Below are 16717 nucleotides of genomic sequence, written 5' to 3'. Positions count from 1 at the left end.
ATAGTTTCTGATTATTTATTGAGCATCCCAATAAATTCGAGCGCACATTCGCTGCACTGATTATTACTATCATTCTAACGGGGTCAATTCACTGGTCCTTCTGAAAGCCCGCTGCACTTTGAAAAGGTAGTTTCTCCTCGCTCCATACCCAAAATCACATTCTTTGGGGGTGCCAGGGCTTACTCCCTCCCAAATCGCTCCTGCCAGCTCCCTCACAACAGACGTGGGACCAGCTGCTCTGAACGGCGGATCAAAAACTACAAAAAGCCCTCGTTGCGTGGGCCGGAAGGGTCGCTCCTCGTGAGGGGCCATCCTAGGACTCGGGCCTGCCAGATCATAACTGAGCAGAATCTCAATAAAGTTGTTACCACCACCTTCTGCTCATTCTATATTTTCATGGACGTGCAACGTCTTAGAATATGCGAAATAACACAGCTGATGTCTTTTAACGTCAACACCACAAGGCATGTGGTCTACGCGTAATGCGCTATATACTTGTTACCTGATTGTCCATTAACTGTCCCTACATTTTAACTATTGCTGCAAACGGCTTCAGAGGCGAACAAAAGAAAAAAAGATAGCTGAATGGGGCTGGAAATGGTAGCTTTTATTGTGAATACGTGGAAATTGGTTTTTGCTTCTTCAGAAGTTTTTTTCTAAGTTGTTGTTTCATCGGCGCTATTTCTCGATCCTCTCTTCCACTCCACATACATTTACTATATTCTGTGACAACCCGAGAATTACAAGCAAGCTCGCCCCACACAAACGCTATGCACCGGCCGTTCAACACTAAAAGAGAACCGAGCCAGCTGGGGTCTGTTCACAGTTTAATGACTTTGCCCTGCTGATGTGAATGCTGTTTTACTTCGCAAGTAAGAGCTCTTTGTTTCAAGCAGACACATTATTTTTGCCTCAGCCGTAATATTAGGTTCACCCATAAAATTTCCCTTAACATCTATCGTTCTTCCTAAAACCGGTGGCATGAAGACAGATCTGTACGAAAATAGAACAACTGTTTAAACCCGGAACACCGCTGCCCGTCACGGAAAGAAGTCAACTCTGACGTTTTTTTAATATATAATGCATGCATAAAGATACAGTCGCAAAGAACCTAATGACTAAAAGATTATATGTACGCTGTTCAATTTTAGCACAATTTGCATAGATGTGCCAGCTAATTAGGTTCACTTCTTTACCTGACGTCAAGGGATTTCAGGTGTTTAAGACAAATGATACCTGCGTAGAAATCGCTCGTTGCGTTACCAGTGCCTTACCGTTGCGTTACGACACTCGCACGACTAGGCAAATTTTATGCGTGATCTTCATAGTACTGCTTCGCAATAGCTAACATCTTAATTTGAAGCAACTAGCTTTGATAGTCCAGTTAGCCTACCATTCACATTAACAGAGCAATGTTATGAAGTATCTGCGTACTCTAGTAGGCTTGGCCCTCATTGAGAGGTGAAGAGCTGGTGCACTGCGTTTCTGAGAGTAGAGGTTCTTTGTCATTCTCATTTTGTAACCGACTAGGTCTGCTACTGTTTTGTGGGCGGAGCTTGCTTATAATTTTTATATTGTCATTGATTGTGGGTTGTCTTACTATGACTCAATCTGGGACCAGCACTGAACATTACAACCATACTACCATCAGTATGCAAAGAGCAACTCACAAAAGATAGAAATTCTTTTACGTAGGCTAATATATCTCAAACACTCGCAACACTTCTTTCGGCGCTGCATAGTGGAGAGATGCGATCATTGTACAAATAACAGTTTTCACGAAAAAGAGTCTGTGTTCTTTGCGTTCAAAGCAGTAAAGTGGTTAGATAAGCTGGAGGTTTGGCCCACTGGATGTCGTGGGCTATTGTGTTACAGTGGGCTGTCAGCCTTTAAAGCTTATGCTCAATACGTGATATACAACATCAAGCTGCAATAAATAAGGCGAGTCTCAGATAACGGTTGGAGTGAGTGTAATGGAATAAAGAGAACCAGGCAACTCTTCTTCGACGTATAAGTCATGTAGACCAAATGAGACCTTGAGAGAAACTGAATGCTTGCAGTGGGTATTTGGCAAATATGAATGGTGCAAAGCAGTACTGGATGTCTTCAAGATAGTACATGGCTGATGAAAAGTTAAAGGTTTACATTGTAGACAGTACTCAAGCTTAGACGTGACAATTCTTCTTCTTTTATAATGAAATAGCTTGAGAGAAAGAGGATATAAACCTTAAGTGAACGAATACTTCAAACAAACATTTCGACACGTACGACAAACTCTCTTAGGTCCCTTAATAATATTGCGACAATAACATGTGCGTCAGCTGGGTCATACAGTTCGCTCTCGTGGTTCGCGCTTGCCAGTTGTCAGAAAGAACAATGCCTAGGAAAATACAAAACCATATCTCATCGCAGGTTCTTAGCAAACAATAACTGGTGCAGACACAACGGGTCAGCGCTAATGTTATCTGTCAATATCTTATCTTCCGTGGACGACAAGAATGGTTCTGTGCGCGGGAAATCTAGACAGATCTGCTGCCTATATAATTGTGGGGTTATCGTCTCGACAGCACACGCTGAGGAAATCTTCAAAGGTGAGAGCTCACCCATTTTTTTTTCTACTACTGGCTAAAAAATAAGCTTGATGGTCACATAGCAAATGGGCAGCAAGTATTTTTATGGGACGCGGCAGTTTTTGCGTTAAAATGTGTTTGTATGCAGTGCGGCTAGAGTTGTCTGATATTTATACAGGAGTACGATTGCTTGAAAAGAAGTGTCTTAATGACGAGGATTAAGAGTAAGCCAAAACTTATAAATACCAAACCGTCAAAATGCCGAAAGAATCTGCAGCGCTACCACACTACTGGCCAAAAAGTATGTGAGAGCCATATATTGTTGTTCATTAGCTTAATCCGAAGCTGCATTGATTTCTTGACGGCGGGCGTCGTGTTTCATGGCCATACGATTTCATGGTGGCAGTAACTGTGGCGATAGCCTTGAAAGCGTTCTGTCTTCTGGTAATCCTGGATCCTTTACTTGGCGTTATTCTGTGATTATGAATACACAAAGATAAGCTAAACTTGCTATACACCTAGCTATGATCCATTGGATGCCTACTCGAGCCTTGGATATAAATTGCCCAGAATGTTATTGCCAAGCAAGTTTCAGTACTTCTGTTTTCGTGCGCTAGGCGTTCATGTCCTACGCGTACAAGCAGTTGAAGTGCGTACAGCACTTCATAATAAGGTACATGCAGCCATAAAAAGCCCCAAATCACTAGTCAGCACTTGCACAGTCGCTGATTTCTATCAAGTGAATCACTCGCACTCGACCGCATCAGCCAAATATGCAACGAACATGCGCTTCCTTAAACGACAAACTTTTGCCCTCTAATATTTTGTCACGGCAATATTTATCGCGCAAGATGTTCAGATAGCTATCTTATACAAACTTATTCGCAAATTTTAGAATGAACGTAAGCTGTGACACAAGGCTTTTGAACGTCTTTTGAATATCTACTAAATGTGCAACTCATGCTTAAGTGTAGTAAATGTGCCGGGTTATCGAATGTAATTGAAGTTGCCTTAAAAATGCTCTCCTCTATGTGTCATGAAAGCTGTGTCGGATCATGTGACTTACGTAAAGAGATGGACATTACTTGCAAGACAAGTCGCAATGTGTTGGTATTTAGTAGGAATGTTAAGTAATAAAATTTATATGTTTCCAATTCAGCATATGTTCGAATGTAAAAACGAAGCCAAGCTGTAGCGACTAATCTTAATTTAACACAAATTTTATGCTCAGCACCGCTCTTTCAGAGTTATAACTTGAAAGTTTATAACTAAAAGCTACCGGAAACATCAATCTAGCTCGCGACTACTTTTAAATGCGTATCTCTTGAAACAGGTATCAAGTACAGGATTTCTGCTAAAGGCCTATTACTTTATCCCTGGTCGGTTTCAATTCCACAATTCGAACATGAACTCTAGCACTATATTACAAGATTCTTAGCGATATGTTGATATCAACTTGCATTACCCATTCATTTCTTTTGCACATAGTGTCAACCTCTCCAAGGAATCTAGCAGATGTGACAGAATTCAGGCATCTCTCACAATGGATTTTTAGCAGGCTTGTTTCCAATACATAATAAGTTTTCTTGTTAAACATAAAAACTCCCTAACGATCATATGGCTTTCTGTGCGGTCATTGAAATCTTCGTTATAACAAATGTCTTATTGCGACACCTATCGCGATTCCGCTATCTATTTTCAAAGCTTAATATTTTAAAGCTACAGCGTAAAACGCGTTCGCGTGCTCACAGTGTTGTTATGCGTCGATACTTATGTTACTGAGCACGTTAAACAGCCGTACGAAGGACAAACTTAAACTAAAATTTCGCTACGGTGCCTCCAAATTATGTACGACCAATATGCGCAAGATGTTGCAGCTGCCTTCGAGGCTTCACATTACGTTAAATGTAGCGCGACAAAGCACGCTAGTCTTGATTAACATTGTGAAAATTTTTGCAGGCGAAGTTACAACTCTCGAAAATCAACGATGACGCCTTTATCTGCTCTCATCCTCCTCCTCTGCAGCGCTGGTAAGTGGAATAGATTTACGAAGACGAGTGGCACCGCCATATTAAATTTCTGTAGAGCTTTTTAGTGGGCTAGTTGCTGCTTATACAGTTGTAATAATATTTAACAGCTAGACATCATTATCAAGGTGTCATTCATGCAGGCAGATCCTGGTTTCATGTTATAATAAGGCTCTGTATACTCCAGTGCGTCGTTATTTAAATTTTTTGCTAAAGTTTTATTCGCAGAGAAGATGTGCCTCACATTGGCAGGAAAGTTTATCGCAACATAAAAGTGTTTTTTTATTCGCGCAGCTGGCTCTACGGCGCACGATCATTTGTCAATCATCGCGTTTTCCCTATGTGGGCTTTCCCACGTGTTGGTCGGATTTGATAAAACACTTCTGCTATCAATATCGCCGTGCAGCTTTGCAATATACTTAACAGATCGCCGTGCTGGGTAATTATGTGTGCTTTAGTATTTTTAACTGTAGAAGTGCACTGAAATATGTGCCGATGAGTATGCTGACACGCGATGGAGGCAATATGTTAATTGCGCAATTTGAGCTCGTTCTGTCAATGCGTAATTGTGCAGTTGCTTTTCTAGGCGCCGACAATCATTCTATCACTTCGAAATTTGCATATGAGTTCCTTCGCACTTCGGTGCCACTATCATAGAAATTAGTTTTTTTTTCGTTTACGTTTTTATTCGGACATTTCAAGAAATGCCAACGAAGAAAGGCAAAAAGAGACAATCTGTCGCCTGACTGGGCCTGGTGCAACTGTCCGCAGGGCAGCACTTCCATCAAGTACAGCAAAGCAGAACACAAACACAAACAATACACTGTGTACAGAGAAAATTAGGTATATCATCATCAGCAAAATAAATAATCAAGCGCACAAATCATCAACCATATGCATACACAATACATGTGTCAGTTATACAACGATCTGTATCTAACATATAACAAATTTACATAAAAGCAAGCAATTAGCAAAATACAACGAAATATTCAAAAATGTGACAATATGGATTCGCACTTAATTTTGATACATAAATAGTATGAGCAAAGCATTGTAGTGTTTGTTCTATGTACATGCAGGTAGGTAATTTTCTAACACATGGTAAATTTTCTTTCTTGAATCGCAGTGTATAAGCGGTTTATTTTGCATACTCTATGATTTCAGGCTGTTGATTGTACAGTGCAATAGTTTGATTATTTATTGACTGCATTCCATAGTTGCTGCGACATAGTGGCCCGATAAGTGCTACAACACGCAGATTATGTGATATGTTTCTATTCAGGAACGTATGAGTAAACAGGACAGGTGCAGGACAGGAACCCGTTTATTAATACAAAATTACAAAGGACAATACAAAAGGCGAAACTTCTCTAAAATATTCTTGGGCTTGTGGTTTGTAGAGGATAGGACAGACTACGTGAAAAGAACATGCAATCTGTGATCGCACGCGACCATGATCCTTGATGTTCTGAAAAGAAATTCAAAATAAAATTCTCATTTAGTTTTAGCACTCCATACGCAAACCTTTCCTCAACAAAACACACTGAGGGGCTAGTTAGCATTGCATATTATTATTTTTAGCGCAAAGAAACGCACAACACGAGAGGAGGCACACAGGACACAGTGCTGTGTCATGTGTGCCTTCTGTCCTGTCGTGGGTTTCTTTGAGATGAAAATATTAACACACTATCCTGCGGGTGAAATTCACGGACAACCCTCAAATACTCAGCTACAAGTCTATTAATGGTTCTATTTTGATATCCTTTAGCTACGTGGCAAACAGATCTAAATCCTACCTGCCGAATATTGCTTACCTGTTCATCAGGTGCGTTAGATGCGATTTTAAAGAGAACTGAGCTAAGTGGCCAGCACAGCCGGCAAGACTTAACCACGCCAACCGAACTTCTTTTCAGGAGCCCTCTGCGCGCTCCCACAAGACTCAAACAACTTCATCGACACGGTGCTCACCAATCGACTGGGTTTTGAACTTGGAATCCGCAACCTCGATCCGGCACAGGGGGCGAATTTCGAGGTCAAGCTTGAAAAAACGTTTGTCACGGACCGAGACTTCAAGGCTAAGTTTACTTCCGGCAATTTTTACGGCCTGTCTATGGTCAAACGTCGAGGCGACTGTGGTGCGCCGGCTTGGGAGGCGACGAACACGACTTTCGGTTGCCACTTGTCGCTCGATCGCGTTCAAGTCTCCTACAAGGTCGAGGCAAAGGGTGGCGAAATCCTTGGCTCAAGCAGCTTCAGCGTCTACATGTTCGTTGACAACACGAACTTGTTCGTCCAGGTCACAAGCGCCCGATGTAAGTCGAGAGACCAATTACTTCGCACGCAAAAGCCCTGCTTGAAAACGAAAAAAAAAAATTGGTTCACTCTTTTAGACGCAACGTAATAATCTTTATCCTCTGCGAAATTGTTAAAGAAGTGATATCTTCAGGTGCCAAAAATTAGCGCTATGAGAGAGTGCGTCATGGAATATAAATAACGGCTTGTGTAAGGCAAACACATTGCTTAGTGACAATTTCTTCCCTTGTGTGTACGACGACCAGTTAAACTATTCTAAGGTCTCTATTCTAATGACTGTTCGAGGCGAATGCTCATTACCTGATCTCACGAAAACCGATATGCTCAGCGTGAGATCGCCGACACCAATAGTTTTGGAACAGTGTAAGAATGAAAATTCAGTCAATGGTTTACTCAAAGATTTGCTCACAGTTGTAAATGCGCGGCAGGTTTAATATTACATGCAGCAGCTGACTATTTATGCATTTGCAAGATGAAAGCCGCACCAAAATATCTCCTTTTTTGTTTTGTCGATTCTTATTGGAGCGGTGGTCAAGCCGGAGAATGCTCGAAGTTTTGACTCTGCGTAGCACCCTTGCTACCTTAGAACTCACGTCTCTTGCTTCAGCCAGCTACTTTCTTAAGAAAACATCGTTTTATGCATTCAATCATAAAACCAGCTGGAATGCCAGTGCATTTCTCCGCAATGTTCGGCAGTTATTATGTCAAAACTGGTGTCATCCTCAGAATTCGTTCCACGTGGATCCGCCTTGCAAACTCCATGAATAGAAAGAAAAATTGCAGTATGAGCCATACATAATTAGCTAGAAACTGAATTAGTGACTTTTGGTAATTAGGTGACTATGCATTTCAATTTCTTTTACAAATAATTTCCGCCTCTTCGAGTAGACCAGCTCATGAAGTAGAGTCATGATACATGCCGCAGGCAACCTTTAATAGTTTTGAAAGTGTTTACTGAAACACCCTTTGTGTATGTGCGTGCGCGTGCGTGTGTGTCTGTGTGTGCGGAGTCCGATTTTCATAAGTTACAATCATATCAAGCCAGCAGAAAGATGACACCATGTAACAAAGTAAAGCAAAAGGGGAGCTACTTATTTCAATCAGAAATTAATCTAGAAGTGATATGCCATAGGGAAATGTACATGGACGAAAGCCCAACTGTCCGCAGGTGGGATACGAACCCACATCTTTGCACTACGCATGCGATCAACTTACCCATTCAGCTTCTTCGGCACTGTTTTCCCATCCACTTTCTTGAATATCTAGCACAAATATAATACTCAATAACGTAGATATGAAAGTTGTGCCGTGGTAGCTCACTTGATAAGAGCATCGAACGCGTAATCCGGAGACATGGATTCGTATCCCACTCACAGTCAGCTCTTTTTTCGTCCATTTCTATTTCTTTGTTTTTTTCTTTAAACATTTGCCATGAATCCAACAATCCATCTGATGCCGTAATTCACGCTATTGCCTGTTGACATTATTTGATACATATACATATATATATATATATATATATATATATATATATATATATATATATATATATATATATATAAACCCGTTTCCTATAAGCCCTTTTTTCTCGTTTGTTGCATAACGAGGGTCTCGAATTCGGCAACATTGATGTATTCAGGTAGCACGTGTCGGTTTGTTCACCAGTTGCCTTCACCCCAAAAAAGAAGATCCCGTTCTCGTAACGCCTGTGGCAGAAAGGTTGTTCCACGTCGCCGCCAAGGTCTGTGAGTGGTGGCGCTGTGCAACACTCTAAGGTTTCTACTAGGAAACGTAAATAACCAAGAAAGTGGTTGGGGAAACGGGGTTGCTGCAGCTCAATTGGTAGAGCACCGCACGCGAAATGCGAAGTTTGTGGATCGTTCCCCACCAGCGGTAAGTGGTTTTTTTATCCACTTTCATTTCAATTAATTTACGGTTTCTTTATTTGATTTATTAAGCACAAGTAATATCCCCTATGTTGTCCGTTGTGTCAGTGTTTGTTGGCTTCTATGATATGACTAATAAAAATGGGGCCCCTGGGTTAACCCCCTTTCTTCTCATTTATTACATAACGGGGGTCTCGAATCCGGCAACATTGATGCCTTCAAGTAGCGTGTGTGGGTTTATTGACCAGTCGACAAAGAAATCTGACCCGCATGCCTCATTGTTTCGGGCATTGGCACTGTCATGGAGCAATTTTCGCGTTACGTTGATGTAATAATCACCAGCCTTCCATGTACTTTCTCATCCTGTCTTAAAGATACGAGTCATTTTTTGTTGGAAATCAGTGACCTCCGTCTACCAGATAATTAATTCTCTCCACGTGACGTTAGATGCAGTTTCACTCTAAACAAACATCCCCCATAAGGAAGGCATTGAGGCAGTTGTTAATGCATATTATAGATTGTCTTAGGAAAAAGAACAGTTGGTAGTGACACACTGTATACATTAGTAAAATTATTGTTACAACTCGATAATTCTGAATTTGATGGCTCGCATTACCTTCAAACAAGCGGCACATCAATGGGCACTGGCATTGGACCTAATTATGCTCGCATTTTTACGTCATTTCTCGTGAATGACTTTCTTTCCAAGCGTGAACTAAAACCTCTTTATTATAAGTTGTTTATAGATTACATTTTTCTGATCTGGCCTCCTGGTGAAAATGAACTATTATCATTTATAACTGATTTTCATACCGCCCACACATCCATATGTTCATGAGTACTCTCGTCATACGGTTAGCATTCTTGGCGTTACGGTTTTCATAACTAATAAGAAACTAACCATTAAGTGGTACAGACAACCATAGGACAGACATCACTAGCTTCACTTTGAAAGTTCACACACAAAACACTGGAAAACCATTATACCAAATATTCACGCGCTCCGCTTAAGAATCTTTGCTCGTAATAGTCAGATTTCTATGAATAATGTGAACTTCGCGAAGTGTTAATAGAGCGGAACGACCCACATCATGGTGTGGATGGTACCGTTAAAAGAGCCGATGCGCTTAATCGAAAGGGTTTGTTCCGCACGAGAATGGATCGTCCGTTTAGACAAAAAGCAACCTTGTGCTATCCTACTCAGCATCGATTCCAAATCCATAAAAAATATTTCAACCTACCCACGGCGGTTCTGGAAATATTACTTTAATGTGATCGCTCTGTGCTAGTATGCACAGAGCGATCACATTAAAGTTATATTTCCAGAGCCGCCGCGGGTAGGTTATCAGACTGTCTAGTAATCTACATGACAACTTAACATCATTTAAAAAGAGGATTCCTGAGATTCCGGGTTGCCGACCTTGCAAGAAAACATAGTGCAGGGCTTGAGCACAAATGACGACATCCTGTATTTCAAGGATCACTGCCTTCGATTTCCACATCAACATCAAAGGTCATTTCACGTGCGACAGTAACAACGGCATCTATTTGCTCGGATGATCTGTTTGTAAATTACACTACGTTGAACAAACAGAAACGTCATTCAGATACCGCTTTAGCAACCATAATTGTCATGCTGCTACTCTCCCTAATCTTCTGCTATCAAAAAACGTGCGTATTCCGGGCCCCTCAATTGATGGAATCACCGCAACAATCCTTCAGTCTGGGTATCGTTCGCACCAAAAAGAGAGCTCCGATAACCATATCTATTTAACAAATTTAAAGGGGTAACTCGTGAAATTATTGAAAGCGGTGGCAAACTTTCCTTTTTACCCGTTCCGTTTGCTAACTCCTCACAGGTTTCGTGGCCCCTTGCTATATAACATATTCATTAATCCCTATCACCATTGGTCGACATAATGTCAATATGGGTGCACGTGCATTTTTAGCTGTCATGGGTCATTACTTCTCTCTTTTATTGTGGCAATTGATTGTGCGGCCGAAACGCCTGTTCGGTGCACCATTGATTAATTTTTTTGGTTGCCTTAAACATGGAGTTTTACGTGCCAACATCACGATCTGACTATGAGGAATGCCGTAGTGGGTGACTGCTCAAACTTTGAACCACCTGGGGTTCTGTAACGTGCACCTAAATCTAACTACACGAGTGTACTCGCATTTCGCCCCCATCGAAATGCGGCCGCCGTGGCCGCGATTCAATTCCGCGACCTCGTGGTTAGCCGGCCAATAACATAACGACTACGTTAACCACAGCGGGTCCTGGTTGCCCTATACAAATCCTGAGGGTTATGTCTGACACATTTTATAGTGCACGTTTATGAAGTGATATATATATATATATATATATATATATATATATATATATATATATATATATATATATATATATATGATTAGCCTAGTTACCCCCACTGCAGGGCAAAGGCCTCTCCCATAATTCTCCAACAATCCCGGTCGTGTACTAATTTTGGCCATGTCGTCCCTGCAAACTGCGTTATCTCATCCGTCCACCTAATTTTCTGCCCCGCCCTGCTATGCGCTTCCCTTCCCTTGCAATCCAGTCCGTAACAATTAATGACCATCGGTTACCTTCCCTCCTTATTACATGTCCTGCCCATGCCCATTTCTTTTTCTTGATTTCAACTAAGATGTCATTAACTCGCGTTTGCTCCCTCACCCAATCTGCTCTTTTGTTATCCATTAACGTTACACCCATCATTCTTCTTTCCATAGCTCGTTGCGTCGTCCTCCATTTAAGTAGAACCCTTTTCGTAAGCCTACAGGTTTCTGCCCCGTACGCGAGGGCTGGTAAGACACAGCTGTTATACAGTTTTCCCTTGAGGGATAATGGAAACCTGCTGTTCATGATCTGAGAACGTCTGCCAAATGCACCCCAGCCTATTCTTATCCTTCTGATTAATTCAGCCTCGTGATCCGGATCGGCGTTCACTACCTGCCCTAAGTAGATGTATTCCATTCCCTTACCAATTCCACTCCCTGTCTTTCTCTCATTTGCATCTCTCTCTCTCTTACCACTTCCAGTGCTTCGCTACCTATCGTAAACTCCTTTTCTCTTCCGAGACTGTTAAACATTACTTTAGTTTTCTGCAGATTAATTTTTAGATCCACCTTTCTACTTTACCTTTCCAAGTTAGTGAGCATGCATTGCAATTGGTCCCCTGAATTACAAAGCAAGGCAATATCATCAGCGAATCGCAATTTACTAAGGTATTCTTCATTAACTCTTATCCCCAATTCTTCCCAATCCAGATCTCTGAATACCGTCTGTAAAGAGGCTCTCCCTGCCTGACGCCTTTCTTTATTCGGATTTTGTTGTTTTCTTTTTGAAGGGCTACATTGACTGTGGAGCCACTGTAGATATCTGTCAGTATTTTTACACATGGCTCGTCTACACCCTGATTCCGTAATGCCTCCAAGACTGCCGAGGTTTCGACTGAATCAAATGCTTTCTCGTAATCCGAAACGCGTTAACGGTATATATATATATATATATATATATATATATATATATACATATATATATATATATATATATATATATATATATATATATATATATTATCATATTACATATGTATATATCACGTTTATTATTTCACCTTATGATATAACTTGTCATTTGTATTTTATTTTATTTTTCACGTATACGTAGACTTGCGATAAAAAATAGCTTGCCCGCAGACAGAAAAGATACCACTTGTGCGAAGACCACAAGCGAACAGAAATAGTTCTACTCAGAGGTCAGTAGAGGTCACAGCATAGGAGTCCTATAGCTAGTTGGGATGTATTGACTGATTTAATGTCGCGCAAACGTTGCAGCAACGTCAAACAAAGAACAAAAGAAACGCTCACCTGGTAGCTGCGACCCCAGTCATGCTGTTTTTTAACATGTCACTCCTCTACCCTAGATTCCATTGGCTATGCCTTTCGTCCTTCCTCCCCTGTGGACACGGCTGAATGTGAACTTGTTGACGTGTGGGTTATTCACAAATTTCCCACTTCGTTTGCATTGCTTCTGCTTTTTTTTATATTGCCACTCTGTGTGCGCACAACTTTGTACTACCGTTGTAGCACCACTGTATGTATGTGCAAGTTTGTATTCACTGTTGTATTCGTTGACTTTCACATGAACCAACGCACGTGTTGGCATTCATGACGCCGCTAAATGTACACGTGCTCGCGGTCATAGATTGCCATTTTTTTTCTTTTTAATGTCCCAGGGTGTACATGCAAGTTCGTAAACTTTGTATTCACGTTTTGGTTGTCTGTCTCTCGCTTTGGTTTGTTTCTACAGAAAAAAGAAAACTGTATAGATGAAACTGTGTGAGCTGGCAATCACCCTCTTGATGACGTCCGGACCACAGTCGCGACGTCGGTAAACCCCTGTTATGTTTTCCTACGCGCTCTTCTTTTTTAAATATATATATATATATATATATATATATATATATATATATATATATATATATATATATATATATATATATATATATATATATATACTAATGACATGTGTTTATTATGCGTGCCATTAATTAGACGCACATGGGCCGGTCACCTTACATGCAGCTGCTCCTGCCACCTTGAAGGCCATCAGCCTCAATTCACTGGAGCTCGTGATATACGAAAGTACCTGGCAGGGCCTGAACAGGGAGCGCCGTAAGCAGTTCCACGACGCGATCAAGGCCAACATCCAGGACCAACTGGCGGCACTACTGTACGGAAGTTTCCGAGAGGCGATGAACAATGCCCTTGCTATCTTCCCCGCGCCATTCCCCTAATTGACACCTATGCCAAAAATATGCCCCACGACTTGCAAATTTGCCTCTTCTGAGTCACTGTACTGGTTTCAAAAGATTGTGGATTAAGCATGGAATAACGTGTATAGAACCTTGAAATAAACTGGTGGGGACATGGAGTCTGCGTTTTTTTTTTACAAGTTTATGGTTGCGAGGCAAACGCTTCGTGACCTGACAGAGTGCCCACAAAAATTGCCTCGACTAATGCCCTTTTTTTTTTGAAAAATGCTACCGGCACTCATACAGTTTTCTCAACAAAAACTTGGAGGACGCTTAAGCTTTTCATGCTTTCCGGCAACTGCATCTCATGAAACGTTTAGCGCGAAACACTAGCGATGAACGGTATGTCCGAAGGCAAGCTTTCTGGTAGAAACGAGGGCCTCTAGCTTGAGTGGAACTGCTCTTACTTTTCTTGCTTTTATTATTTCAATTCGAGAAGAGCTAACATACAAAATATGCGCATTCGGTGCTTTTTTCTCATTAAATTTGTTTGTGAGCTGCTGTTCTCAATAATCCAAGGAATAACTTTGTAAAGAATGAATGACAAGGTAGGAGCAACTATGGTGGTAGAAGAATGGTTCGGTATGCGTGGTTCGGGGGATTTAAATTTCTTTGTGCCGAAGCGATGTTCGACGCTGGACTCTAGACGTGGGCCGTCGGGAGCCGATGCAAGATTTTCTACGACGCGGGGCCCTTAACGCTTTCGCGTTTAATATCTGGCAACAATGTCACAATTTAGCATGAAATAGGCATTGAAATTTAAACAAATGGTCACTAGAAAAAAAAAATATCAGTTTTGCCTGGAAGGCAAACCATCGAATGCGATAGCAAATGCTCAGACAGATATATATGTAAGGTAAGGATAATAAAACTTTCAAACATTCGCTTACTAACTGAATTATGGTGCCAACACGCACAGACGAATGTGAACACACCACAATCCAGGACCGCGAACACTCGCTGTCAAAACGCTTGCGTCAGGGAGCGCGGCCGCAGCACCGAGCGAAGTGGCCTTCTATCGCTTCAACGCAAACTGAGCGGCGAGAACCCTGCAAGCACGACGATATGAGCCGCTCTCGCTGCTAGTGACAGCCCCCGACGCATATCGCTTTCTAGATGAGGTATGCGCGGCACTGTTTCTGCCAGAGTACCACGCCGCTCCCCTCCCTGCGCTCCATAGGGGGTTTCCGCGCGACGCAAGACGGCGCGTTTCCTCCCAGCTTTCCTCCCATGCGCGCGAGAGATTGAAGTGCGATCGTCTGCTTTCTTCTATTCCCTCTCCTCTGCTTTCAGTCTCCTCTACAGCATGCGGCACACGGCGACGGTTGCATCGCCATTGGACTTCACACGGAACATCGCGGTGACTACAATGGAATGAGGACAGCAAAAATGCGCCTGGGGTGTCGATAGAATAATATAAAGGCAATGAGTGTTTCAGTATAATGAAACAAATCATCTCACAGATTCTGCCGATTTATCGCATGATCGGCAGCGTCGACGTCATGCCGGCAGTGATTTTCTCTTTAATATCTTGCGCCCCCACCGTGAGGCGTTTATTTGAAACGAGCTTTATACCGCGTGCGTGCAGCTGCTAAACATATTAAAGCGGCCTCCTTATCCCCCAGAAATAATGAAGAAGCATGTACCACACACATTGTTGCCGATGCCTCTGAGTGGGTGTTCTGATGCATGTGTGAAAAACGTGGCCAGCGTGTGCGCAAATTTTCCTCTGCCCTTCGGGGGAGCGTTGCTTTGCCGTCTTTAGAAGCGGTCAGAGGAGATCGCTTGCTGGAACCAATGTAAAGAAAAGGGGTCATAGCGTATAATAGCATATATTGTTGTAACCACGCTACCACGCACGTTACTTTCGCATATTCGTGTAGAGGAAATAAGCCATTACTCGACCATGCATATTTCGCGGGCGTGAATGACACCGTTGTCCCGCCGCGCATGACGTAATCGCAGCCAAATTAGGCCTCGCGCGTGGTGTTCGCCGAGGCGTAGCTCTGTATAGCACGTTTGCCCTATCGAGTGGGAAGTTCTCGCATTTCAGAGCGGTCACTATACGCAGTCATAATCATAATCCAATCCATAATTTATCAAACTCAATCTGGTGTTGATTAGGGGTTTCGCGCTTCCAATATTTACAATATGCTGTAAAATCTTACGCTTGCTCAGCTTTCTCTTAAATGTAGAAACACCTGTCTGTAAGTGACTACACCTCATTTCCCCTTCATGGCACATCAGTAATTCATGCACAAGCTGGCAGCTGTAGGATGCATGAAGACATCACCTCGCACATGGTGGGGCCCTAATGCATGTGACAATCACAGCGCAGAGAAATCGTATTAAGCAAAACCTGCAGAAAGAACAGTCCAGCCTTCTAAAGGCAGTGGCGGCTGTAGGTATCCAGTGCCTGCTACTACAAAGTGGCAATTTCAGGAGTACATTTTGTGGAAATGGTTCCTAAGGCCTATAGACATATGCCTTCCTGTGCGATAAGCCAGAAGTGAAGTGGTAATCCAAAATATCGACAGTCCCTTTAACTTACGCTAAAGAGGATGCAGGCGATCGCTTGCACGCTCATGGAACATGCGACTGCGTGGTTATTTCTTATTACTCGTTTTCACTTTACATGTTTTGCTCTTGGTCTCTTTTTCTGCCCCTGAGACATCGCCACTGGTTCTGAGTGGTTAAGGCACGCTAGAGTGATAGTGGGGAGTCTATCAAGACCAATAAGACACATATGCCAGTTCACTGAGCGATTTCTTCTTTTATTTTGTCACTTCAATCGACGAGGGTAGCTACACGGACTTGTACATAGGGCTGCTTCTACTGTCTTGTAGAGCACGCAGAATGAGAGGCACTCGGAAAGGCAAATTAGAAAAACCCACAGCACTAACTTTCCACGAGACATTTATTTCCAGTTCTCGCAGCCGTACTTATCTTCCTCAAAACTATGCAAGACACGTGTACTTTGTGCAGCAAAGAAAACAGGAACAACCACAAGCAGGCGCTTTTTTGGTCGCACTGATTATTTGGAAGCTTCCGTTCAACGCGAATAGAGTTAATCGAGC

The 16717-nt window shown here is 42.2% G+C and overlaps 1 protein-coding gene across 2 annotated transcripts; it reads left to right on the top strand.

Moving 5' to 3' along the window:
* The first annotated feature begins 2538 nt into the window (after nt 1-2538).
* Nucleotides 2539-13759, top strand: LOC142576202 (salivary anticoagulant protein P23-like). Of its 2 annotated transcripts, none has more exons than XM_075686220.1 (4): nt 2539-2591; nt 4530-4600; nt 6514-6912; nt 13411-13759. In XM_075686220.1, exons 2-4 carry the CDS (start codon nt 4558-4560, stop codon nt 13620-13622), a joined length of 654 nt encoding a protein of 217 aa, XP_075542335.1. In that variant the 5' UTR covers nt 2539-2591; nt 4530-4557; the 3' UTR covers nt 13623-13759. The 2 variants fall into 2 exon arrangements, with proteins under 2 accessions (XP_075542335.1, XP_075542333.1); XM_075686218.1 differs by having other exon boundaries at nt 13381-13759.
* The last annotated feature ends 2958 nt before the right edge of the window (nt 13760-16717 follow it).

This window comes from Dermacentor variabilis, chromosome 3 (assembly GCF_050947875.1).
Source record: "Dermacentor variabilis isolate Ectoservices chromosome 3, ASM5094787v1, whole genome shotgun sequence".
NCBI lineage: Eukaryota > Metazoa > Arthropoda > Arachnida > Ixodida > Ixodidae > Dermacentor > Dermacentor variabilis.
Note: the sequence above shows the minus strand (reverse complement) of the source record. Positions and strands in the feature narration are given on the sequence as shown.